At 52.6% G+C, this 24757-nt stretch overlaps 2 protein-coding genes across 2 annotated transcripts; one reads left to right on the top strand and one right to left on the bottom strand.

Annotated features, from left to right (window-relative positions):
- Positions 1-26: 26 nt before the first annotated feature.
- On the top strand, positions 27-20032 carry ARPC2 (actin related protein 2/3 complex subunit 2). Its single transcript, XM_027678877.1, has 10 exons — positions 27-205; positions 9931-9965; positions 10966-11078; positions 13081-13126; positions 13710-13896; positions 14327-14420; positions 16715-16841; positions 18231-18331; positions 18688-18788; positions 19596-20032. The coding sequence occupies exons 1-10, from the start codon at positions 132-134 to the stop codon at positions 19618-19620; spliced, it is 903 nt and encodes a 300-aa protein (XP_027534678.1). The 5' UTR covers positions 27-131; the 3' UTR covers positions 19621-20032.
- AAMP (angio associated migratory cell protein) lies at positions 19836-24600 on the bottom strand. The gene is made up of 11 exons (XM_027678876.1): positions 24474-24600; positions 24002-24154; positions 23518-23637; positions 23245-23384; positions 23007-23151; positions 22760-22843; positions 22420-22535; positions 21958-22061; positions 21384-21474; positions 20955-21109; positions 19836-20691 (listed from the first exon to the last, which is right to left on the bottom strand). The coding sequence occupies exons 1-11, from the start codon at positions 24559-24561 to the stop codon at positions 20616-20618; spliced, it is 1272 nt and encodes a 423-aa protein (XP_027534677.1). The 5' UTR covers positions 24562-24600; the 3' UTR covers positions 19836-20615.
- Between the last annotated feature and the right edge of the window lie 157 nt (positions 24601-24757).

The following is a 24757-nucleotide window of genomic DNA, read 5'->3' as shown; positions in this document are numbered from 1 at the left end:
GGGCCTGCGCGCGCGGCGGCGCCGGGCCGGACGTGACGCGCGCGCGCGAAGCGGAAGCGGCGGCGCAGGGTCGGGCGGGTCCCCGGTGCGCGCAGCGGGCTCGGCTCCCCCAGAGCCCCCCCGGCACCGACATGATCCTGCTCGAGGTCAACAACCGCATCATCGAGGAGACCCTCACGCTCAAGTTCGAGGGAGCGGCCGCCGGGTAGGAGCAGGGAGGGCCGGGGCGGGGCGGGGACGGGGCCGCGGGCTGAGGGAGGGGCGGGGGCACGGCGGCGGCTGAGCGGGGCTGGAGCTGTGCCCGCCGCCCGGGCACGGGGCAGAGGCCGGCGGGGCGTGCCGGGGGAGGGTGGGGATGGTGACAAGGCAGGATGGGGGGCTGGAGCGTGACGGGGGGTGGCACCGGGCCGGTGGGCACTGATCTACCCGGGGAGCGGGGAGGGCAGAGCGGGCACGGGGTGGGGGCCTGCAGGGTGCAGAGGCTGGGAGGAGGGTGGTCGGGGTGGGGGAGCTGAGCTGGGGGCGGCGGGGATGGACAGAGGGAAGGCTTGGGGAATAAAGGAGCAGAGCCGGACAGACAGTGGAGAGGGGAGAGTGGGGCTGGGTGGGGTGGTTGATGGGGCAGTAGGGAGCTCCGCGGGAGCAGGAGGGATCTGGGAAGGGTGTTGGACATCGCAATGTTGAGATGAGCTGAGGAGGCAGAGCTGGAGGACAAGGCCTGAACAAGGAGGAAGTTGGGAAGGGAGGAAGGTGGGTTTGCAGGGGTGTTTGCTTTGGGTAGTGCAGACTTCATCGGCGTGGTGCCACAGCGCTGGTACAGAATGTGTGGGGGGAGCCGAGGAACAGGAAGCCTGTGGTGCCGAGTCGCGGCCTCGGCCTTTCACCTTAGGGGTGGGGAGCACATTCCAGCTTTCTCCCTCTCTGCTTTCTCGAGGAGGAGGGATGCAGGCCCCCGGGTTAGCCACGGCCCCTGGTGCCAGCCTGGTGGGTGTCCTGGCCTTTGGCGTGGGTTGGGGGGGTCTGGTTTCCACCTGCGTCTCTGCTGGGACAGTTTAGTCCCCGGGGAGCTGGTGATTTTTTACTGCGAGTGTTGCACCAGGGCTGTAAGCTTGTGAAGGCACAGCTTAGCTTGGAAGGAAGTCCCTGCATATGGACGTATGAATGTGCCACCGAGCTGCCCTTGGGCTCGGTGCTCGAGACACCTTTGTACGGAGACAAAGCCTTGAGAGTCAAAGCACCGTGGTGTTATCTCTGGGGTGGAGCCTGCTCAGGCTGGGGCTCAGGCTGCTCCGGGAAAGGACCCCCCCAGGCAGGTGCCTTTTTCTGTGTCACCTTTTTCTCCAGCGATTTTTTGAAGCTCTCAACCTTTTGTATGCCAAACATTGACAGAGGTCAGTTCCTCTGCTTTCCCCACACTCTCAGTTGACTTCTTGCTCAGGTTGTTTTTTTGGTTTTGGTGTTTTTTTCATAAAATAGTCTCACGGGCTGCTGATAGCCGAGCTGCTCCCAGATGTTGATTCTTCTTGAGCCTGATCATTTAGTGCAACAGGTTTCCCTGGAGCACAGGCACCAAACTGGGAAGAGAGAGCTCCCAGGTGCCCACTGTGGCACTGCAGCTGCATCCATTAGAAAGTACAGCATGTACCAAGGTTAATAGTGTGCATCAGGACAGCTTGTCCATCACAAGTCTGTACCGAGGCACTCTTCCCGCTGGAGAGAGAACAATGTGTGTGTGTCCCTGTGTTGGTGTGAATGTGGAGGGGGCAGTTTGCAGGTTTAAATGCACCCCAAAACCCTGACTCCATGTGAGCAGAGTTGGCGTTGCTCGCCCTGCACCAGCCTGCAGACTCCCAAAGTCTCCATTTTGCTGTGCAGCAAAGCCACCTCACTTGTGCGTTGGCACGCTTTCCTGACGTACCAATTGTTCCTGGATCGATCCGTAGCGCAGCTGATGGTGCTCTGCTTCTGCCTCTTAGTCATCTATGGCATGTTGTGTTCTTTAGATGTCATTTCTAGATAAGTTTTGTGTCGTGAGTGTGTTGCTGGAGGTGAAGAAGTTATTTACTTCTGCATTTTCTTATGTGCTTGTGCTTGGGGTCCTTCTGTCCAGGCAAGTGCAGCGCAGTGAGGTGCATTTTTTTTCTCACTTTTCTAAGGAATGGGTGCTATGCAGTATTTATTCATGTGAAATTTCTTTTCCCTACGGCCACAGCTCTGGGCTCATTCCTGTGGTGCTCATTCTGGAGGCAGGAAGGGATTTCACGTACTTCACTGTTTTGGTAATGGTTGTTCCAAGGTGTGTCTTGGGGAAGAAGTCAGGATAGTCAGGGCAAGGTTGAGCCTTGAAGGATTCAGTGACTGGGAGGAGCGAGTCAGGACACTGGGGCAGAGTCAGGTTTGCATTATTTGCTCTAACCCAGGAGTGCAGCAGATGCAATGCAGGGATTTGTCCACAGTGGTTTTCCGGGAGCCAGGCGTGCCTGGTGGCTTCAGCACCAGCCTGGGAGTGGGACAGGGTGGGGTTTCTTTCCAAATCCTTTGCCAGAGACTTGCCCTGTGACATGGGCCATGTCATTCCCCTCTGCTTCCCATGGCTGTTGTGTGGCCGTGGTATGGCAGGTCCCTACAGAGCTTTTCTGGACTGTCAGGTGGGAGACACTCCACATTTCACCATGTCACATAGAACTAGGTCACGTCTAGAACTTGGAGCTAATTACTGCCGTAACACTATTGTTGTATATTGTATGTTCCAATCTGCTCTGCGTGGAGGTTCGTCAGCTGTCCCTGGGGTTCCCAGCATGGAAAGTGCCTTGGCAGGACTTCGAATAGAGGGCAGAACTTGAGGCAGGGCCTAACCCACCTCTGAGAGTCCTCCCTTGACAAGGTCCTTGGTGCTTGGCAGCATCCACCTGTAAATGGGATAATTTCAAATTTAGTTTGGTTTTGTGGGCAAACCCCGTGGAAATCTCACCTCCTTGGACAGCCACCATTGAAAGGTGATATTTAGATCAAGGTGGTGACAGATTATGGACTTAAATGCATCTGTTGGTTTTTTTCTTTATTTAATACTGTAATTTCTTGGTTTAAATCCACTCTCTTAAACCAACCACATTTTAGAACAAAGGTCTAAACCTATCAGAGTCTGTTGAAATAAGTTGAGTTAGGAATTTGCTGCTGAAGCTTTCAAACATTGAACTGATGCAGCATGGGGATACCTGGTCAGTACATGGAAATAAGTGTGTTGAAATAAGGGTGGCTCATAAGCTTTTGTAGGTGTCAAGAGAATAAACTGTTCCATAAGCTTTTCACTAATTCATTTGTACTTGGGAAGTTGCCTAGAAGCTGGAGCCACAGGTGGGTTTTCCCATTTCTGATAGAAATGTGATGTGAGGGCATGAGCTCTACCAGTTGGAAGTTTTTGTTTCTCATCATTGCTTCCCTTTGCTAACCACACAGACAGGAAAAAACCCCACAAACACTGTAAGTGTAAAACATTTTGATTATTGTCTTCTGTGTCTGGTGAATACTTGTTCTGTTTAGCACCCAGGGAGGAACAGCCTCCCAAAACAGATTTGCTATCCAGTTTTGTCCTGCTCTAATTTAACTGATCCCAGTGAAAGTGTGGCACAGGGCTTTGTTCTCAGGGTTTGATTTTCCAATCATACATAGCTTGCCCTAAATCTTTGGTAAATTAATCATCAGTCTCAAAGCGTTACTTATTTTTTACCCACTGTGCAAAAGAAAACAAATTTGCATAGTTGGAGAACAGTGTGCCTTTTCCTGGGTTGGGGGTGGAGGGAAGAGAATCTCAAATCAAATTGTTGGTTTCTTTACAGCTATTAGTAGGTACAAATCTGCAGGGCTTCATGACTATTAGCTGCATAGGAAATCAGCTGAAGCCTGAACTTCCCTGGTGCGGAGCAGTTCCTGTGAGCTGGGCTGAAGCTGCACCCGCCTGCTTGATGGTATTTCCCGCCTGCGGTCACTTGGCGCTTGTGGGCTGCGGAGCTGAGCCTTTCAGACAGCGAGGCTGAGCCCTGGGTGAAACCAGGCACTGTGAACTTGGTGTTTGTGATGTGACATGCAAAGTGAGTTCATAGTGGGGAGACCAAGGGGCGTCTGGAGGCTGTCGGTTGTTCTGGGAGGGTAGAGGAGCTTTGAGTTCTGCAGGGCACCACTAAGAAACTCCCTGCAGGAGTGGCTGTGGCCATACGTGGCTCTGGTGCTTCAGGAATCCTCAACAGCCCCATCAAAACCAGAGATTGTTCCTCTGCTACCCCTTCCTTCTTGCTGACAGAGGCATTTTTGTGGCTTCAAGGGAAACAGGATTGGGGAAGTGACCTAGGTTAAAATTAAACAGGCAAAACTGGGTATTTTTAGCCTAAATGAGTTTCCTCATGCCGTTCATTGTGTGACGACTGCTTGCCATGGTGCAGCCACGGAGCAGGGATCAGATCTCCCTCCTTCAGCAGCAGTGGCAGGTGCTGGCTCATTGTCCTCACAAGCCCAGCCTGGAGCTGCACATCTCCCCCCACACAACCTCACCTGCTGAAACTCAACCTGCCTGACTCTGAGGTGTGCTCAGGCGATGGTGCTGGCAGAAAGCAGTACCCTTGGGTTCAGCTGGCATGGGCAGCACTTGTACGCCCTGGCTGTCCACATTGACTGAGGGTGCTGTAGGTGTTTGAGCACAGCTTCTGAGACACAACACATCCTGTTTCAGCCACCAGGGAAAGTGACTGCATTAATGGTGGATTGTGAACCACCTCTGGCTGGAACTAGGCAGTGCTCTGCTTTCAAGAAATAGCACAGGAGGGAAGACAAGCCAGATCTGCAAAGTGTTATGCTTTCACAGGTAGTTCTGTCATAGCTCCAGCTTCAGTTTTCATCTTGGGTTCCCAAGAGGGGCCTGCACTGTTTTATCCTCAGAGAGTGGTTCTTGCTGCAACCACCAGTGCTTGACACCAGAGAAGAGTAGATATCCATCACAATACTAAAGAAATACCGTGAATAGTGTGTGCAAAATGAGGCCCTTCCCCAGAGATCTGCCACAGCTCTGGATCACTCCAGTGAGGAACTGTGGACTACCTACCCACAACTGGAACGAATACTTGGCTGGAAGGGGATCTGCCTGTGCCTCCGTGCTGCAGGACCACCTGTGCTTTCTCTGCTGTGAATCCCACTGCCTTCCTACCAGCCAGTCTCCTCCAGACTATGGGGCACATATCAAGGGAAAAGCTTGGGCATGAGGAGATCACCTAACTGAGAGGGGAGAGCTGGCATGTGTGGGGGTGCTGTACACTGCTCTGTGCCTGACAGAGCACTCCTGCTCGAGTTCGTGGTGGGTGTGCTGCCAGAGCCATGGGAGCTCTTTGATTGCTTATGCTCCTGCAGCTTACGTAGGGAAGCTTTTGTTAGCTGAGCAGGGCTCAGAAGTGGAGGCACTGTTCAGATAATTTTAGACACTGCTCATAATTTTTTTTATTGGGGTGACCTTTCTGTAGCAAGAGCCTGCAGTCTGTCACTGAATCTGGCTCACTTTATCCAAACTGTGTGTTGACTCCAGTGATGTGAAAGCTCTACTTGAAGCTTTAAGCTTTGAAATACCCCTTTTCCCCGCCTCCTCTGGGGCAAGAGATTAGAGTATCTGCATGCCTGCAGCTTTTAAAATAATTGCCATTCTCCATTATTGGGTACAGGCCTTAATTGTGATGTGGTAATGCTTCAGTATGGTTGTCAGCCAAGTTTGCAGTTAGGTCTTTTTAATACAGAAGATGAAGGCTCTGTATAATCATTGTAAGTCTTCATTGGTCTTAAATTTATTGTAACAAATGGCTAAGTGCATCTGTGGCCTGAGAATAAAATAAGGAAGTTTGGAAGTTCTCAGAGTCAAAATAGAGGAAATGCTGTCAGAAAAAAGATTTGCTATTGCTCTTAAGTGCTCACTGGCGTCTCTCTACGGGCACTGACTCTACATGGATGTTCTGCTGGGATGAAAAATCTGATTTGGAGCTGGTTCTGTATTAGATAGACAGGGTGTAGGAGCCATTTGGAGATGAATAGGAGGAATGCAGGCAAGAAGACATAAAACCTGTCAGGGTCTTTTATTGTTACAAGCAGAGGGCAGATGGGATTTGGTGTGGATTTGGCTTCAAACCTGATAAGTGTTATCAGAAAACGGACTGCTGCTGTTGCTGGGAACAGCTGCCATTTTAGCATCAGAGTTCAGGCAGAGGTTTGCAGAAAGGTCTGGTCTGGATTCAGTGTTTAGTGCAGAGAGAAGCCATTAAGTTATTCCTGCTAGGAGCTGGTTTTATTGTCCATTTGGGGCAGAGGGTAGCAAACAGGGAAGATCACTGGGAGAGGCTGTGGTTCAGGTAGCATTGATGGGTAAGGAGCTTCCAGGAGTCACAGCAGCTTTCTGCCCCAGGAGTGGATGCGCTGTTCTGTCTGAATTCCTCTGAGCCTAGCTAGGCTTAGTCTATTTCTCAGAGACTTGAATCAGGGGTAGAAGTGAACCCCAAATACTGAACTCCTGTCTGCCCAGTTGGGATTTACAGTCTGGCTGGGACTTACAGATGGCTGGGATTTAGAGTCACTCTGCACTGAGCTGCTAAACTTCGATTCCCACTGTGGGTGTGGAGGGTCTCGTCACAGAGGCACGGGATGCCGGAGCATGCTGGACCAGGCAGAGCTCTTTGGGATTGTGCCACTAACCTGACAGTAAGGGATACCCACCCTGCAGTGGTGCAGGCTCAGTCCCAGGCGTGCTGTGCATCCTCTGCGCTGAGCCTTTGCGAGAGCAGGGAGGGCTGAACACAGAGAGGACATGCTGTGCCTCCACAGGGTGTTCAGCACATCTCCACTGCTATTTCTGTTAGCGGAAGATGGGGTTGGTGGAAGGTCGAGGGGAAGTGATCATGTGCGTGAGACCTGCAGCACTGTCACTCATCCAGAAAGTACAGACGCTGGTGAGCTCCTCTCTCTTCTGCCTGGGGAATTCTTGTTGGGGGAACCACAATTCAGGTAGCAAAAGGGGTGGGTTTTCTGTTGTAGAAACGTTTTAAGTAGCCAGGGTAGTTATGGTGAGATGAGCCAGAGAAATAAATAGAAGCACTTTAAACTTTGTGATTGTAAAGCTCTTTAACTGTGAAAGGCTAAGAGAGCTCACTTTGCTCCCAGCCACACTCCTTGTCCTCCCTTGGGCCAGGCCAGGCCTGGGTTACTCAGATGTGTGCCCAGGGAGGCAGAAAACTCACCGTGCCGTAGGTGACTGCGCCAGCGTGGCTACGAGGAGCTCTGTATTCGTCTCACGTGAGCCCTCGCTTCACTGAGGCTGTGCCGAGAAGCAGTTGAATATTCAGCACCCGAAGTTCTGCCCAGTTACCTGCTTTTCCCTTAAATATCTCCCCTCCTCAGCATCCCCAAGTACCGGAAGTGAGCCACTTGGGAAATCAGCGTTAAAATAACTTCTCTAAGAGAAGATGCTTGCCGCGATGACAGGCCCAAAACCGGCCGTGCTAGCGGTGAGCTTTTGTGTGCAGAACAAAGGCTCTCGTGCAGAGCCATCAACCGGCTCCGGGGACGTGGCTTCTTCAGTAATGCGACCAGTGATCTTGCTACCATCCCCCAGGATACTGGGGGGGCAAACAGGGAATTGTCCTTTCTCGGCAAAACCACTCCAGTGCGCTAGCTGTCAGCTGCTTCCCTGCATTTATGGGAGGGAGGTGCTGTGTTCGGAGGACTGTTCTGGGAGCCGGCGCTCAGGGAGGTGTCAGCTCCATGTGCATGGGAAATGGGGTTTGAAAGGCATGATTCTGAGAAGATGGAACAGGGGTTTAAGGATGTGTCCTCTTTAGTATTCCTAGCTCTCATGTGCCTGGCTGTTCTATCTTTAAAGCTTCCTACATAGGTTTCTTTTTTTATAAAAATTTATACTGCCATCCAGGCTGATTCCCACGTCTGAGTGTGGTGCTCTAAAAGAAGAACATGTCTGCATCGACTGACCGAGTGGGATCAGTGGGATTTTCTTTCATCTTTGCTCTGAGCAGTCCTCAGTGAGCAGAAATGCCTTGGATGCAGCTTGGGGAATTGCTCCCCCTTCCAAGAGCCTGAGCTAAATGTGCCACCAGGGATGTCCACTGAGCCTGTCTCAGACCCAGCTGGGAAGTGGAGATGAAAGCAAGAGAGGTCACAGGTAGCTGGCACAACTCTTAAACTAAAGGACCTGCTTTGGGTGCACTCGCACTGCTTCTTTCAAGTGTGCGGTTTTTATCTTCAGGGATGTGGCACAAAAGACAGAGGCTCCCCAGTCTTCAGACAAAAAAGAGCTGTTGCCTTTCACAGGTAGTCACTTATAAGAAGCAGTAACACCTCATCATTTCTACTTAGGATCTCTGTTTGGGGATTAATTCCTCCCTTTCCACTAGAGTAAAATGTTGACTGGGTGCATGGTCTGGGATCAGTGATGTTCAGTGCTTTAGTCTCCCTTGTATTGCCCAACTTGAGTTTTAGCACATTGTGATCATTTTTGCCTTCCAGGAACAAGGCTGACTGCACAAAAGCTGATGAAAGAACAGTATTTTCTGCTGAGATAAAATCATTTAAATCCTTACAGAATATGATTTGGGAAAGTATATATTGAATCATCACTTCCCTCCCCCTTTCTCAGTGTATTTACTGAGGTGTAGCCAGTACCCAGCACTATATGAGTGTGTGGACAGAACAAGTTTAAGCAAAAAGGTTGAAGCTTGTCTCTGGGCAGCAGCAGCAACATAGCTGAGATCACGGGCTTTGGTTTGAGGAGTTATTTCACTATGTTGGTTCAGACAGGTATGAATGAACTGTTAGAGACTAGATTTATGTTATCAGCAGCATTAGCCTGTACTCTGTTAATTACCACCCACTTTTGAAAGATAAGTGGAGATATGGTGTGAAACAACAGTATCAGACTGCCATTTTTACCCCTGCTCATTTTCCACCCCTGCACTCAGCAGTGGAGATACTTTTGCATCATTCCCTACTGGAGAGTGACCTATATAAGACCAGTCCCCTCAGAGTTGTGAAAGCCATTATGTAGTGCCAGTCCCAAAAAATTACTTTCCAGAAGCAGTTACATCTTTCATGGGATCCTACTCTTCTACAGATCATGGACAACCTGGAAATAGGGTTTGTTAAGATGTAGTTTAATCTTCATAGTCACAGTGTAAGATGTGGTGTGCCTTTGGTTTGCGAGGGGCCTTGCTGCTGAGGGATCCCAGAGACCACTCAGGGCAGTGTTAGAGCAAACCCAGAGCTACAGTTTTTCCTGCAAAGGTTGTTGGCAAAGTGTTGGGGTGTTTTGGAAGGGGGGCAGAATGAAACTCACTCCTGGACAGTTTCCTTCTGTGATTTGCTCCTAGCCCTGGACTTGAAAAAGGGGTCTTCTCTGCAAGTGACTTATATCAATGCATTTGCAGAGCTGGTGTTGATGGGAAAGGGGATACGGTGTCAGGAAGGATTACTCAGCCCCTTCCATGAACTGGTATTGCAGGACCTTACAAAAGAGCCTCTGACCTCAAACCTGTGTTATGGCTGATCTGTACAGAGAGTGCACTTGTGAAAACGAACTTCTTAGTGACGAGCAGCTTTCTCAGTTCTAACTGGAAATCTGTGATGTCGAAATCTATGAATAAATTACAAATAATAACAACCTGTCCCAACTTCAAGGTCTATTTTATGTCATCTGGGATAAAACTCATGCTTATAGGAATGAGGAGAAATCCAAGATCTCTTGTTTAAGGTTATGTACTAGTTGAACAACAGGAGATAGGAGGGTTTTCAGGAAGAGCTGCTTGTGAGAAATAAGGCATTGGAAATTAATCCTCTTTCCTTCACAGCTTGGAGGCTGCTATTTGAGTTCTCATCTCCTTTGTTTTCTTTGCTTTTTAGAAATAAACCAGAGGCAGTAGAAGTAACATTTGCAGGTAAGCTCTGCAGCTCTCTTGACTTCTCTGAACAAAGGACTGGCTCAAACAGTCTGCCCACAGCTGCACCTGGTTTGCCCAACCTCAACCCATACTGCTGGGCAGGTGCAGACGGTGTGGACACTGCAGTATCCCCAGAGCTGCGGCTTTGTTGGCTGCCCCACTATTTTCTCAATCTATCTGCCTTCCCTGGGACTTCCCCAAAGCAGTGAGTTCAGTGGTGGCAGAGCTTTGTTTGGTGTTTCCCTACTACATAGCTCTTCTCTTTTACCTTGCCTGTTCTCCAGTCCTGCCCTTGGTGCCCTGTTATGAGGTCTTTAGCACCATCTGGTTTGGGTTGATAGGAAGCTGGCTCAGGATAACAGGCAAAATTAATTCATCACCTGAAGTTTGCTCTCCAGGAAGAGAAATGCAAAGGAAGTTCAAGTGCTCATTCAGCAACGGATTTTTTTGCTTCTGTTATCAAGAGCCTGTGTAAGCTGTAGAGCTCCATGGGGAAGTGGAGCTTGCTGGGTAGCTGGAGGTTGCCTTTCCCTGCCTCCTGGCCTCCCTGCCCATTCTGCAGTGAAGTGGAAGCTGTCACAGCAGGCAGCAGCTGAGCTGCCTTTGCTGGCAGAGATGTTTTCTCCTCCAGGCTGCAGCTCTGGCCTGGTGGGCACGTCAGTCACTTTCTGTGCTGGCCATCCAGAAGGTTCCCGTCTCTGCGTGTTTATATCCTCCTGCATTGAGCACAAGTGGATTTGCCAGGGATGCTAATGACACTAAAGCTTTCTGTGAGGGACAGGTGTCAAAACTGTTTCAGCCCTGTGAATGATAACAGATCTCCCTACATGACATTGCCACTTTCCTTAATTGCGGGTTTCTCTCTTGCTGTATGTTTGAGGGCTGGAGCTATAGGAATAGTATTGCTTTTTGGAGTTCCTAGAATGTGTAGGGAAAACCTTCCTCAGAAATGGAAACTGGTTCCGGTCCCCTCACATTTTTCTTGCTTGCTTCTTAGACTTTGATGGAGTCCTTTACCATATTTCAAACCCCAATGGAGACAAGACAAAAGTGATGGTCAGTATCTCTCTGAAATTCTACAAGGAACTCCAGGAACATGGTGCTGATGAGGTAAGCAAGCATCTCCAGGCCTAATGCCTACAAATACTGGGTTAGCAATGCTCTTGCGATGTTGATGGATCCAACATCTGACCCTTAGAGAAGCATCTGCGCTCCCATCTCACACTGATCAAAGGAGCAGCCCTGTGCCAACCAGGAGTCCCACTTTGCAGGAAGACAAGGGCAAGTGTCTTCACACTCTCTCATGAATAAATAGTCATCTTATATGACTCTACAGCCTGAAAGGCAAAAGGCATCACTAATTTTGCAAGTCCAAATTAGTGTGAACCCTGACCATATAGAAAATAGTTTCCCTGACTGGTGTGTTGAGCCCACAAGTGAAGGAAGGCACCAAGACAGATCTGAGGTCCCATGTGCTTCTCTTACTACTCTAACCACACTTGAGAGCAAGTGCTGGGCTCCTGCTGTGTATGCAGACCTTGATTTGCAGATGGGTTCCCTTTTCACTGCTGCCGTGAGGAGTTGCAGGCTCAGTTCCTGTTGAATGGGCTGTGGCTGCAGAGGGCCATTTATGGTAGAAAGAAGAAGCCTCTCTGAGCTGTGGTTGGGTGGTGAGGCAGGAAGTGTGACTCAGTTCCTGAGTCAGTTTTCAAATCTCCACATGGTAGCGAATGGAGTTCACCCAAGGCTCTTCAACAGGCTTTTGCCTCTGGGTGGCTGTCCTTGGAAGAAAACAAGGAAACTGCTCCCTCAGTTTATTTTGAGTCAGGTGAGAAACAGGTGATTTGAACCCAAAGTGAGTTCCTGCAAATGGCTGCAAGACTTACCTAAGTCAGAACAGATAAGACTGAGTGTCCCGCTTTCCTGGTTCCTGTATGCAGAGCTTTCTAGGAGCAGCATTGTCTGCTACTGAAGGCATTACTGCTGGCAAACAGGAGTGTCAGGCAGCCCAAATGATGGAGCCCTCCCAGCATATTTAGTGGGGATCAGTGCAGTGTGCGATCCCAAGAGAACCACTGTGCTGGTCGAGTGGCTGACACCACTGTGCGCCAGCAGCCATTGTGGTAATGGTAGAAGGCAACTTCTAAACTTTTAGAGGGAAACTGGATCTCTGCAGGACTTGCAGCACTTCCTCCTTGGAAGTGCTGACTGAATAGAAATTACATTCTTTGCTTTCTGTACTTCCCTGGAAACGATGGAGCTTGTTTCTGCTCTGTTTTTTTGTGAAACCGCACTGTGAAGAATGCAGAGTGGGGTTCCTGCTAAGGGCATCTCTTGGGCTGCTGCAGGCAGGCCCTCTGCTGAGAAGAGGTTTTCGCATGCAGAGAGTCTGTGCATCCTTTCCACGTGGTAGTGGGTGTCATCCCAGGAGGGTCAGTTCTGCCACAGCATTGTTATGTTCTTCCCTGTGAAATACCTCCTGTTCCCGGCCCCCTCATTGACATAGAGCTATGGCTCAGTTGGAAATTGCCATTGATGTAAAATTCAGCAGTGATTATGTCTGAAGAAAGGTTTTTGCTGTGTCGTAGGCGGTTCTGCTTCTGGGAGCCATCCAAGCTGCCTGGCAGTCTCCTCTCCGTGCCCATCTGTCCTGTGCAATAAGCTGAGACAGGGCGGGTGATCGCTGGGCCACGGTGCACCTGACCCCTGCTCTGAACTTGCTGTCGCATGAGGAGAGGGACTGGGCACACTTTGCATCTGCCTTTGAAGGGGAGGAACAGTTGTAGCCCTCAGATCTGTTCTGTCAGGCTCTGCTATGTGGAAGGGGATTTCTTCCCCGTGCAAGCTCAAGACTAGCAGGAACTTGAAAAAGTTCCAGTTTTGAGTCCTGTAGCGTGTCCCCTATCAGTGATATTCAGGGAGCTCTCCCTAGAGCAGGAGCAGCCAATAGTACTAGAAGTTGGTGGCGTAATACTTGTCCAAATTCACTTAGACTAGGGGAGGCAGGCGATGTAATTTGATATTTCTAAATGAAGGCCAAACATGGCTTAGGCTGTGCAGGAAGAAACAACTCTTGATAGCTTGTGCTCTCAATGTTTAATTTCTTTTCTAGGTATTGAAGAAAGTCTATGGAAGCTACTTGGTAAATCCTGAATCAGGTAACCCTGCAATAACGTTTACTCTGTGTGTGTGTGTGTGTGAATGCAATTCCAAAATTACTGAAGTAATGCTCAGAAATGCTTATATGAAGGCTGCACTTGAAGAGCTTGATATCTGCGGCTCTCTGTACAATGAATGGCAATTTAAAAGGTGGCTTAGGTAAGTCAGGGCTGAAGTAGCTTGCAGAACAAGCAGTAGTTCTTTATGCAGCCCTCCTCCAGGAAGCCTCTGTTCCTCAGGGTTTGGGTCTTTGTTCTTCTCAAAGAAGCTTTGTGAGACACAGGAAAACCATGGTTACCTGTGACAATATCTCTTCCTACTCACTGCAAAAAACTTGGGAGCAATTCAGCCAGCACGTGTGTCTGGGAGCTCAGGAAGGAGCCCCAGGAGCGTTGCCATGACCACGTGCCGAGTTCATGCATGGCTTCTGGCCATGCTTGGAGTGGGAACTACTCACCCCTGGGGCTTTTGGGAGGATTTAAGGCAAAGGTGGGACTGTAGGTGTCTCTTTAAAGAGAAAATGTCTCTGCCTTCATTAAGGCCCTGTGTAGATTATTAAGGTTGGTGGCTGTCCCTTCCCAGGTTACAATGTCTCTTTGCTCTACGACCTGGAGAACCTTCCTGCAGACAAGGATGCTATTGTGCACCAAGCCGGCATGTTGAAGCGCAACTGCTTTGCTTCAGTCTTTGAGAAGTATTTCAAATTCCAGGAAGAGGGCAAAGAAGGAGAAAAAAGAGCAGTCATCCACTACAGGGACGATGAGACAATGTAAGTGTTCAAACCAAGCAGCATGGGCGTTGGACAGCAGTCAGGACTCTGTTCCTGCTCACAGCTGTAAGTTGTGATGGAAAGTCAGGAAATCCTACTGCTCGGTACTTTGGTAGGGTAATAAGGGCTTGTCCTAGGCTCCACAAGTATCCAGTGAGGGTAATGCTCATGCCTAAGGCTACTGGGATGTTACACAAGAGTCTCTGTTAGTGACAGCACTTGTGGCAGCATGCAGGAGAGGAACTGGCCACTCCCAACAGAAATGTTTTGCTCCCTGCAAATACTGTCGCAGGGGAGGGGAAATTTTCAGCAGCCAGGCCTGTGAAAGGCTGTTCTGTCTTCTTGACCTTGTCATACAGTTTTTTCCTTGTCCAGTTGATCTTCTTAGCTCCTGTTCACATCTGGGTTCTCTTCTCTCACCCACCTGCAGGTATGTTGAGGCGAAAAAGGACCGTGTCACAGTTGTGTTCAGCACAGTATTTAAGGACGACGATGACGTGGTGATCGGAAAGGTGTTTATGCAGGTATGGAAACTGAATTACAGGGAAAGGGTCTGGTCCTCGATTCAGGTGCCTTCTTGCTTGAAGCAGCATTGCCAAATAAGCTGCTGAAGTGAGCACAAAGGTAGTTTAATGCACGTAAATGCTTTGCAGGGCTCCATGCTGCACTGGGATGGAAGAACATGTTTATAGGCACAGGCAGTGTATTTTCCTGGCTCTAGCACTGGCATCTGTTTTATTAATAGTCTTGCTTATTTGGACAATCAAACATATTATGTGTTACAGATGAGAAAGACCACAGTAAATACTTCAGTCCCCACATTGACGCACCGTAGTGTGGCTGGCTGTGGTGTAGGGATCACCAGTGCCAGCTGAGGAGCTGAGCGTGGTGGGAAGGCTGTAAAGAGAGAGGAAGGGTGAGACAATGTCATGCCATGCCTGAGATGGAGGTGAGAGTTGTCTGCACCTCGAAGTTTCTTGCTGCTAATGCTACAGAGAGACTCGGCAGCTCAGTGTGGCAGCTCTCGAATTTGAGTCTTTCAGAGCTATGAATATACTGTATTTGCAGGCTTGAACCAGTTTTAATGCCAAGTACTTCTGCACTCAGCTGACTTTTGCAACTGCTGTTTAGCTGGAAAGCGTGGAGAGACTTGTAGTGAACACTTTGCATGTCTGTTAGCCTGTGTGTGCAGCCTGTGGAGATTAAAACATCTGCGTGCAGCTGGGGGAGGCTCAGTGCGTGCTGGTATGTGTGTTCATCCCTGCTGCTGACCCGCCTCACTCGTGTCTGCTGAACCTCCTGGGGAGCCTCCTGCATGGCCATGGCCATGGAGCAGGGCCCTGCAGGGTGTTCCAGGGATAGAAGAGCTTTAACCCACCTATTCAGGGGTGCCAGACTGTGCAGCTGACAGGCTCATGAACAGCAAGTTACTGGCCCAGTTTGGTGGATACCAGTTTACCTGTGTTGGGCATCATCAGAACAGGGTCTGTTGTGATGGAAGTCTTATTTTGCAGTTCTGTTCACTGTGTTCATTTGCTACAGGCAGAGCATCTGCTCTGGCTTTGAGGTTTTCTCCGCCAGCATATCCCTCAGCCTGGAATTCAGCTTTTAAAACAGGGAAGGAGGCATGATGTGTACAAAATGGGGTTAGTGAGGCTCCTGGGGAAATGGCAGGGCTTCAAGGCAGTGGCTGTCCCGGAGTCTCCATGTCCCGAGTTCTTGGTTTTTACAGCAGCAAACCCTGTCTCTGCCCAGCCACAAGAATTTCCACTCTGAGTCACTCTGGCTCCTTCCCTCCAGCTATTGCTCTTGCATAAGGCAGCCGGGCATGGTGGCTGCTCATCTGGGCTCTCATGGAGAAAATGTGACTATTGACTAACCAGTGAAGCCATTTGAACCATTTCACCCTCTGGCACAAGCAGGCAGAAGTGCAAGCTAAGCATTTCATTAAGGAAATCCCAGTGATCTACTCCGTTCTCTAAAAGGGACATGGATGCTCCTGCCCTTCCCAGGGGGAGCTGTGCTGAGAGGAGAGGCCAAGGGTGGCTGATAATGTGTAGGCTGGGCTGGAGGTCAGTGAAGCAGAGGGGAGGCTGCCCTGCCTTGGGGCAGGAGAATGGTCTCTGGACATTCCCAGCCCCATGTAGGGAGGGTCCTTACAATTCCTGAAATGCAGACAGTTCATTTCATGTGAAGTGGGAGTTGTGCTGCTGTCAGAGGTTCTATGGGGGAAGGGATCTCCCTGCCTGAAGGTATAGTTTCAAGGGGTAGAGAAGCGTTAAGAAGAGCAAGCTTCACATACAAGCTTCAAACCCTGCAGGTGCCTCTTGATGCCTGGGCAGGCTCCTGGTGGGAGATGGTTTCTCAAATGGCAGAGCCTTTATGCTGCGTGTGATGGAGACCTTGCAACCCTCCCTGAGAATTTCCGTTCCTCTGGGGTGATGGGCACTGCCCGCTTTCACTGGAAGCATTGATGGTGTTGATTTTCCAGCAGGAGCTGTGCCGTCTTGTGTGCTTGCTCAGACTGAGGTGTCCCTTCCACAAAACACCCATGGCAAGGGCGTGACACTGAAAGCCAACCCAGCTGAGGGGCTGCACTAGAGCCATGTATAAACCCAGGACAACCATCCATTTGGGGCTGGTTTTGCTGGGAAAAAGGCTTGTTTTCCAGATGTTTGACCTGATGAACTCTGTCCATTCAGGGAAAGCTGGGCAACCTTCTGCTCATTGCCCTGTAGGAGTGAGGAAACCCCATTTGCTTTCCCAGCATGTTGCTGAAGGGTCGCAGTGAGACTCACCTTCACTTTATCTTGTTCAGGAGTTCAAGGAGGGTCGCCGGGCCAGTCACACAGCCCCACAGGTGCTCTTCAGCCACAGGGAGCCACCCTTGGAGCTGAAAGACACGGACGCGGCCGTTGGCGACAATATTGGCTACATCACCTTTGGTAAGCAGGCAGCTCTGAGGCCTGGGCATGCTCGGGAGGAGAGAGGTTCTTGCTGCTGCATGAAAAACGAAAAGGAATTCACCTTCTCTGAGTGTTGAAGTGGGTCACTGGGAGCTGCAGGGACTCTGGAGTTGCACTCTGTATTGTCCACCCCCTTTGGAGTGTCCCTTTTCTATATCAGACCACCTCAACTCTGCTGTGGGCAAGAAGATACAGAAGTGGACAGTGAGCTGTTTAGTGTCTGCCTACAAAATAAGTTCAGTACTTAGGAGCAAAGGGAAGGGTAGCTTTGCTGTGATATTTTGTAAAATTGAGGTTTCTTGTGAAAGGTTTAATGCAGTGTATTTGTAGGTTATCCAGCTGCAGGCACCTGTGCAGTACTTGATCAGCAGGGGCAATTGGAGAGCAGCAGTGGGACAATGAGTGAGTTCTGCTTCTCCAGCTCTGCCTCTTTGCTGTGAGCCAGACACTGATGAGCCACTTTCTCCTGCCTGCAGAGGTGGTGGCCAGCAGAGCCATCACTTCCCCCTGGGCAGCAGTGCTGAGGAGTCCAAACCCTGCCCTGTTCCAAGGGATAGGTCTCTTCCAGGGAAGTTGGGGGTGATGGTTGGATGCGTCTTTAGGCCAGCATTCCTGTAGTTTGGAGCTTAGAGATGAGCAGACACTGCAGAGAAAGGTAAAGTTAGCACTGCCCTGTTTGAGGGTGCTCCTTGAATGGTGGTCCTGAGGTCCGAGCAGGTGTCAGCTGTGGGAGGGCTGTCTAAAGGCAGGGCAGGGATGGCACATACTTCATGCTTGTTGAGATTGCAATTTCCCAGTTATCTTATCTGACAGTCTCAGGTGAGATCATTACCCAAACAAGAAGTTCTTTCAGCCCTTGGATCTGGGACACTTAGCAGAGTACCAGCTGATGGAAAGAGTGAGCCACCTACTTATATCCAAGTCTGTCTCTGTTACAAGCTGCCAGAGAGAGATCCACAAACAATTTCAAGACCTCAGGGCAGACTGGATCTTGAAATTGTTGGAGCAGCCTGACTGCTCTGGTCTGCCTCCCTGCTGACTCCTCCGATTGCGTCTCCCAAGCACCGATGCTGCGTTATGCAGTTTCCTACAGCGCCATCGTCTCTGGGCACTTGGCCTTGCCTGCATCCCACAGACTGCACAGCTGTGTCCAGGCTGCTGTAGGAGATATGGAAAAGTGCTCCTAGGCCTTGTATATAAAGATTAAGTGCTGCTTAATCTTGGTACGTGTCATGGTAAAGGGCTTTTTGTAGAGAACAAGGCAGGCATTCAGAGCAGCACTCCTTGAAGTTTCCAGCACTGCAGGATCCTGAAGCCCTTGGGTAGCCTCAGGAGGCACTAATGGTCTGTGTTGGCCTCTTCTTTCAGTGCTGTTCCCCCGTCACACCAATGCTGCAGCCAGAGACAACACCATAAACCTGATCCACACATTCCGGGACTACCTGCACTATCACATCAAGTGCTCGAAGGTATGAGGGCTGGGGCTGGGGGACACAGGGTGGCTTTAGCCCATCTGACCTGGGTGCTGCAGGGGGAGGAGCATGGGGCAGGGGTGCCTCCTGAGAACTCACTCGGGTCTGGCATTGCCAGGGGTCGCAAGAAGGTGCATCGCCACCTTCTCCCTGCTCTTGGGCAGAGGCAGTGCCTATTTGCTTCCCATTCTAGCAGCAAAGTAGGATTTTTCCCTTTTGGATCTGGTTTATTTCCTCTCTGGCAACAGAAATGAGGGTAATTGTCCAGAGTGACCTGGCTTTGACATGTCTTGAAATCTCAGCTATGAAGACAGGATCCTGACGTGTCCCTGTTCTGTCCTAATGACACGCAGGCCTATATTCACACGCGTATGAGGGCGAAAACGTCAGATTTCCTCAAGGTGCTGAACCGTGCCCGTCCAGACGCAGAGAAGAAAGAAATGAAAACAATCACGTGAGTGGCAACACAGGGCCTGGCGCTCTGGGCTTCTCTGCCAGCCGCAAGCTCGCTCCTTCTCAGCTTGGCATACCGCAGTCCAGGGAAAGCTAGGGTGCTGTGGGGGTGACCCACAGCTTACTGCCTTGCATGCCCTTTGAGGAGCTGGGTCTGTGGAAAAACCCTGTGCCAGCAGGTCCTGTGAGCCCTGTTGTCTCCATTGTGTAGTGTTTTTCCCCCCTAGGCCCATGGTGGCATTTGCAGGGCTTTTCCCCTGTTATATTAGAGTTGGCTGGCCAGCTCTGGGGGCAGCTCCACCTCATGAGGGGAGAGGAGCCAGGTCCTCCCTAGGGGTTTGTGGGTACAGGATCGGGTCCTTGTGCCCGGTGTGTCTGCAGCTCCTCAGAGCCTGTGGCTGCCCTTGGCCAGCTGATGGCTGGGGCCAGGAGCGCTCCCGGGCCACCGTGCTGGCTGGCTCACTCTTGTGAATAAGCAGCTGAGTGAAGTGGAGGGAGGAGAGCAATTCTGTGAACATGTTTCCCTCATGTCCCTTACCCTCTGCTAATCCCAGAGCCCCTTGGTGTCCTTTTTTAATGTGTGTCCTGGCACATCCCCTTTGCATTCTGCTTTGGGGCAGGATTGTCCCCCCTGCAAAAGGTAGCCCCTCCCCACAGCCCCTCTCACTGGATCTGCAGCCACAAACACCTGTGAGTTCTGAACCAGCAGTGCCTGCCTGGCTTTGAAAGCTCAGCTGCAGCATGTGCCCCACCACAAGCCCCACAGCCACCCTGGGGACCGTGCTGACCTCTCTCTGCATCCTTCCAGGGGGAAGACATTCACAACCCGTTAACACCGGGGTCACTGAGGCTGCCGTGGAGGACGAAGGTTGGGGCACTTGCTACCCGATAATCGTAGCTTTTAATGTTGCACCTCTGTGGGCTCATAAGGATTTCAAGCAATCGGGGTCTGTACGACAGTTTGGGGAGTAATCTGCAGAAACGAGCTGTGCTTGCGAGGACTTGATCGTTCCAAGAAACAAACTTTAATTCCAGTTTGATTGACTTAATTTCTTTTCTTTTTTAATTTTTTTTTCTTTTCAAGCTGTTTCGCTTTGCAATATGTTACCAGAAATAAGTTGCAGTATTTCTTATGAGAATAATGCAATATTAACTTGTTTTCTTCTGAGTATTTGAGTTCAAAACTCCTGTATCTGAAGAAATACTGTTGGGGTTCATTAATAAAGGAGATCTTTCTATCTTAAAGGGCTGTGGGGCTTTGGCTTGTGAATGCATGTGGCCTTGCCCTGGAAGGGGTGTTTGGAGTCACAGCCCCAAGGGAGATAATTCCTGTACTGTGGAACAAATGACTGACTTCTACTGAATGTGGGGGTACTGTGCCCAGGTCTGGGAATAGCCTGTTCTGTTAGGAAACTCCTGGACTGCACAGAGCATGATTCTCCTACCCTCAAATAGCAATCTGCACCCTTCCCTCCTACCCTGGCTCCCTCCTTCCCCCTATCAGGGAGAGCTAGGATGGGGGTCTCTGCCTCTGATCCTCAGGCCATGACTGGATGCCAGGGAGATCCCTGAGGAGGGAGCACAGCTCCCCAGGTCCTCTTCAGCTCAACAAGCAGAGTAGATGGCATCCAATTAAGTGAAATAATTTATATAATTAAAAGTCATCTTCATACAAAACCCCAGGCTTGGCCCCTAGATGGGGAGGGCAAAGCAGGGCAGGCTGGAAAATTACAAAGCACACGCTGGAGAAGGGTAGTGACACCATCTCCATCATCCCTCTGTACACGAGCCGCCGGGCAGTGCCGGGACTCCATCCCTTGGCACAGTTCTAGCGATCGGGGCGCTGGACGCAGAACACTTTGGCTTGGTGGTCGCCAGAGGTGGTCACCACAATGGAGGCATCCCTGCGGGGAGACAGGGCTCAGATATGGGGCTGGGGACCTCTAGTATCCCTAACCAACACCCCTGGCCCAGCTCTGAACTGCCACACTCCCCCTTGAGACCCTCAAGTCTCAGCGTGGACCTGTGTCTGTCCCCACCTTGGGACCAAACCCCAAGGGCACCCAAAGGAGAAACAGTTCGTGAAGTGAGTTCCTGAGGCTGGAGGCCCCTGCCACCCCTGGTCCCTCCACCCTGCAGGGAAGGAGTCTAGGGATTCCCTGCTCACTTGTTGACGGCAAAGTCGAGGATTTCGGCGGAGTGCCCTCGGTACTCGCTGATCATCTTCCCCGAGCGGGCATCCCAGAGCCGCACGGCCCCGTCCAGGCTGCAGGTGTAAACCACGGCCGAGCTCTCCTCCCACAGCAGCTGCACAATCCCGGACTAGGGCAGGGGGGACACAGTGGGAACTTCCACTAAGTCTCAGCTCCCCCCTCGTATCCCCTCCTCCCTCCCATGTTGCCTGCCATCCACACAGACAGGACAGCCAGCCCCCAGGGCCAAGCACATCCTCTGTGCAGGGACTGCAGCTGCCTTTGGGGAAGCCCAGGGCTGAGGGAGAAGCACAAATCAGGAACTGGCCCCTGGGCTCTGAGAGAGATCTCCAGCAGGCCCAAAGCCCACCTCTCAGGCCTAGGGAGAGGGGGTAGGGCCGTACCTCGTGTTGGCACTTATGCCTCAGGCTCTGTGTGGAGACGTCATAAATAGCCAGTGTGCCATCCAGGTAGCCCACAGCAGCCAGTGGCATCCTGCAGAGAGGGGAACAGGCATTACATGGGACTACGGGAAGCAGGGATGGAAGTGTGTGAAGGATCCAGGTTGAAGGCAAACCCTGGGCTGAGGCCTGCAGTGTCTTGAGAATATGAAGGACAACCCAATGGCCGGAGCCATGAAACACCCCAATCAGGAAACCCAACGGGACAGCAAGAGTCAGCAACCAGCCCGAGGTTAATAAGGAAGAAAATGTCCTGGCATGAAAACAGCCGTGTCTGGAGGGTATCCCGGTCCAACAGTGGTCCATCAGGCTAGTCCAGAAACCCAACGGTTGCCAGGAGGACTGAGCAGCCGGTGTCCCTTGTCCTCACACCTAAGTGATCCAGGATCTCCACATCCAGCCAGGGAGAATGGAGGCAAGAGAAATGCAGCAGAACAAGCACAAAGGATGCAAATGGATCTGTCTCTGACAACCCCTGTAAGATCTAGCACCAAAGAGGGGCTGTCCCCACACTCACACATTACAGAAGCCCAGCGACTCCACCGAATTGGACTCTGCCTCCTCGCCCTCACCGATGGGTGCCTTAGGGGCCACGCTCTCCATCTTGAACACGCACACCACCTGTGTGGAGGGAAGCTGACTAGTCCCCGGAGGGAAGGGGATCCAGACGCACAGAGGTCCCGTTCCTTACCCGGGACCAAGCCTGCATCCCCAGCAGACCAAGACCCGGCCCCAAATCCTCAGCTCCTGAGAGCAAACATTGGAGAAAGTTCCGTCCAGGAGCCCGGTGGGACCACCCAGCCTCGGCTCCACCCACGGCGCGAGGACGCCTCCTGCCGGCTGCCGATGGCTGTGCACCAGCCCAGCCCAGCCGGGGGGCCTGGGAGGTCCCCAGCGCTCCTGGCTCTGTCCCTGGCCCGGCACAGGGGCTTGGGGGGTCCCCAGTGCTCCTGGCTCTGCCCTGCCCACACGGACACACCTTGCCTGTGGCAGAGTTGACCAGCTTGGCGTGACAGTCCACAGAGCCCGTCATGATCAAACTGCCATCCTGGTTGCTGGCCACACACGTCAAGGGGTCCTGGTGGCCATCCTGGCCTGGGGGGTGAGAAGCAGGCATGAGCTCTGTGTGTCATCTCCACGGAGACCCAGCAGGCCTTGAAACCCACCCTCCTGCCGCCTCTGCCAGCACCCCAGCAGCAAGGAGCAGCCACCAGTGGCTTTGGAGGATGCCACCTCTCCACCTAGGCAGAGATTGGAGCCCACTGGAAGGGGCCGCTCCCCAGATAGGAAGCACCCCAGGTGATAAACCTCTTCCCTACCTTTAAGGACATGCAGCGAAGTTCCCTGCTTCAGGTCCCAGATGCGCATGGTCCCATCCTCATACCCCACCACCGCCCGCTTCCCTGGGTGAGACAGAGACAGCGCATGGGGACAGAGCCCCCCTCTTCCCTCCACTTTCCACTCAGCACAGACTGGCAGAAGCAGGAGGGCAGATGGTGACAGTGGGGTGTGCATCTGCTACAGAGCTGGTGACATTCCCCACTCCAGAGAGCCCCCATGCCTCACCATCAGGCAGGATCCTGCCACACGTGGCAGGGCACGCAGGGCCCTGGAAGGTTTTACAGTCCCCACTGGGGATCTTCCACATCCAGGTGTTGCCATCAGCCGTGCCCGCCAGAAGGACATGGGCTTGAGGGTGCCACTCCATCCACTGGGCAGAGAGAGGGACAGGCAGCATCACAGGTGGTGTCGCCCCCTCGCTGGCCCAGGAGCTCCCCATGGCACCAGGGCTTCCACCACTCACCTCCAGGTCCCCCACCTCGAAGGACCACACTTCCTCCTTGGCATCCACCCGCCACACTTTGATAAGCCCAGACATGTCACCCGTGGCCACAAACACAGAGTCGTGACTGAAACCGGCACAGGTGACTGAGTCCTTGTGTCCTAGAGACATCAGGGGACAGAGACTGCTCAGGCCAAGCCATGAAGGGGGGTCAAGAGGACAGCTCCAGCACAGCTCCCAGACAGACACAGCTGGGAAGGGACACAACTCTCAATGGCACAGCCTCAGGCTCACCTGAGCACTCAAACAGCAGCTCCCCATCGCTCACGCGCCACACAAAGGCCTTGTCATCCTCCCCGCCGGTCACCGCCAGTGTGTTGGTCTTGGGGTCAAGGCTCACGCAGAAAACAGAAGCTTCACAGGAGAGTAAAGACAGGCTACATTGCTCAGGGGCCAATCTCACCTCACCTGATACTCCCAGGGGATCCAAACCCCATGTCAGTGAGCTGAACTCCCAACCCAACCCAGTGGGAATCGATTCTTCACATGGGAGAGGAGCAGCACAGGCTGTCTGCTGAGCTCAGGGCCAGCTGCCACGGTGGGAGGCCCAAAGAGCTTCTCTGCCAGAGTGTAAGGCAAAAACAAACCCAAGGCAGCTCCGAGTCCTGATGGCTGTCCCAGGAAGGCTGGGAGACAGCAGCCTGGCAAGGCCCTCTGCACCCCCTGGCTCTGGGGAAAGCCAAGGGGGGAGCAGGTCCCGAGGGGCCCCAGCACTCACCCGAGTGGAGGGAGAACGTGACCTCACTGTCGTCCTGCGCCTCCATGCCATCCTCCACCCCCTCGTCATCCTCCGAATCCCAAGCCTCGGCATCGGGCTCGTCTGCCCCCTCGTCCTCAAAGTCCACGTCCTCCATCTCCTCGGCCAGGTCATCTGCAGAGGGCGAAGGTCAAGGCGCGGCTCTCGGCCCGCCCGGCTCGGCATCCCGAGGCGGCTGGGGGCACGGCGGGAGCGGGGAGAACCCCGCGGGATAGGGCAGCGGGAGGATGCGCGACGCCGCCGCGGCCAGGAGACCGGCGCAGGGGAGCGGCAAGGGGCCGGGGAGCGACGAGGGGAGAGGCCGCGGGCCGAGGGGATATACTGGCCGGGCCTGGCACTGGGGCGGGGCCGCAGCACGCCCAGTGCCCCGGCGGGAGAGGCCGGAGCCCCCGCAGGCCCTGCCCGATGCGCGGCGCGGGGCGCCCCGTCTCACCCGGCCCGGGCGGGCCCAGCTCCACCACCTCGATGATCTCCTCGTCGCCGTGCAGGCCCAGCGCCCCCGGACCCTCCGCGGGCTCCATGCCGACCCGCCCGCAGCCGCCGCCGCCGCTTCCGCCGCGCGCCCCGCCCCGGCCAATCCCCGCCCGCCGCCCTCCCGCTCCAGCTAACCACGGCCCGCGCCCGCACGCGGACCCCGCCCTTTCCGCCAGTGGGACGGGCCAACCCCGCCCCGCGCGCTGGCTCTGGGAGATGTAGTTTTCCGCGCCCCGGCCGTGC

The sequence above is a fragment of the Neopelma chrysocephalum genome, unplaced genomic scaffold, assembly GCF_003984885.1.
Source record: "Neopelma chrysocephalum unplaced genomic scaffold, ASM398488v2 Primary Assembly neopelma1_44, whole genome shotgun sequence".
Taxonomy (NCBI): Eukaryota; Metazoa; Chordata; class Aves; order Passeriformes; family Pipridae; genus Neopelma; species Neopelma chrysocephalum.
Note: the sequence above shows the minus strand (reverse complement) of the source record. Positions and strands in the feature narration are given on the sequence as shown.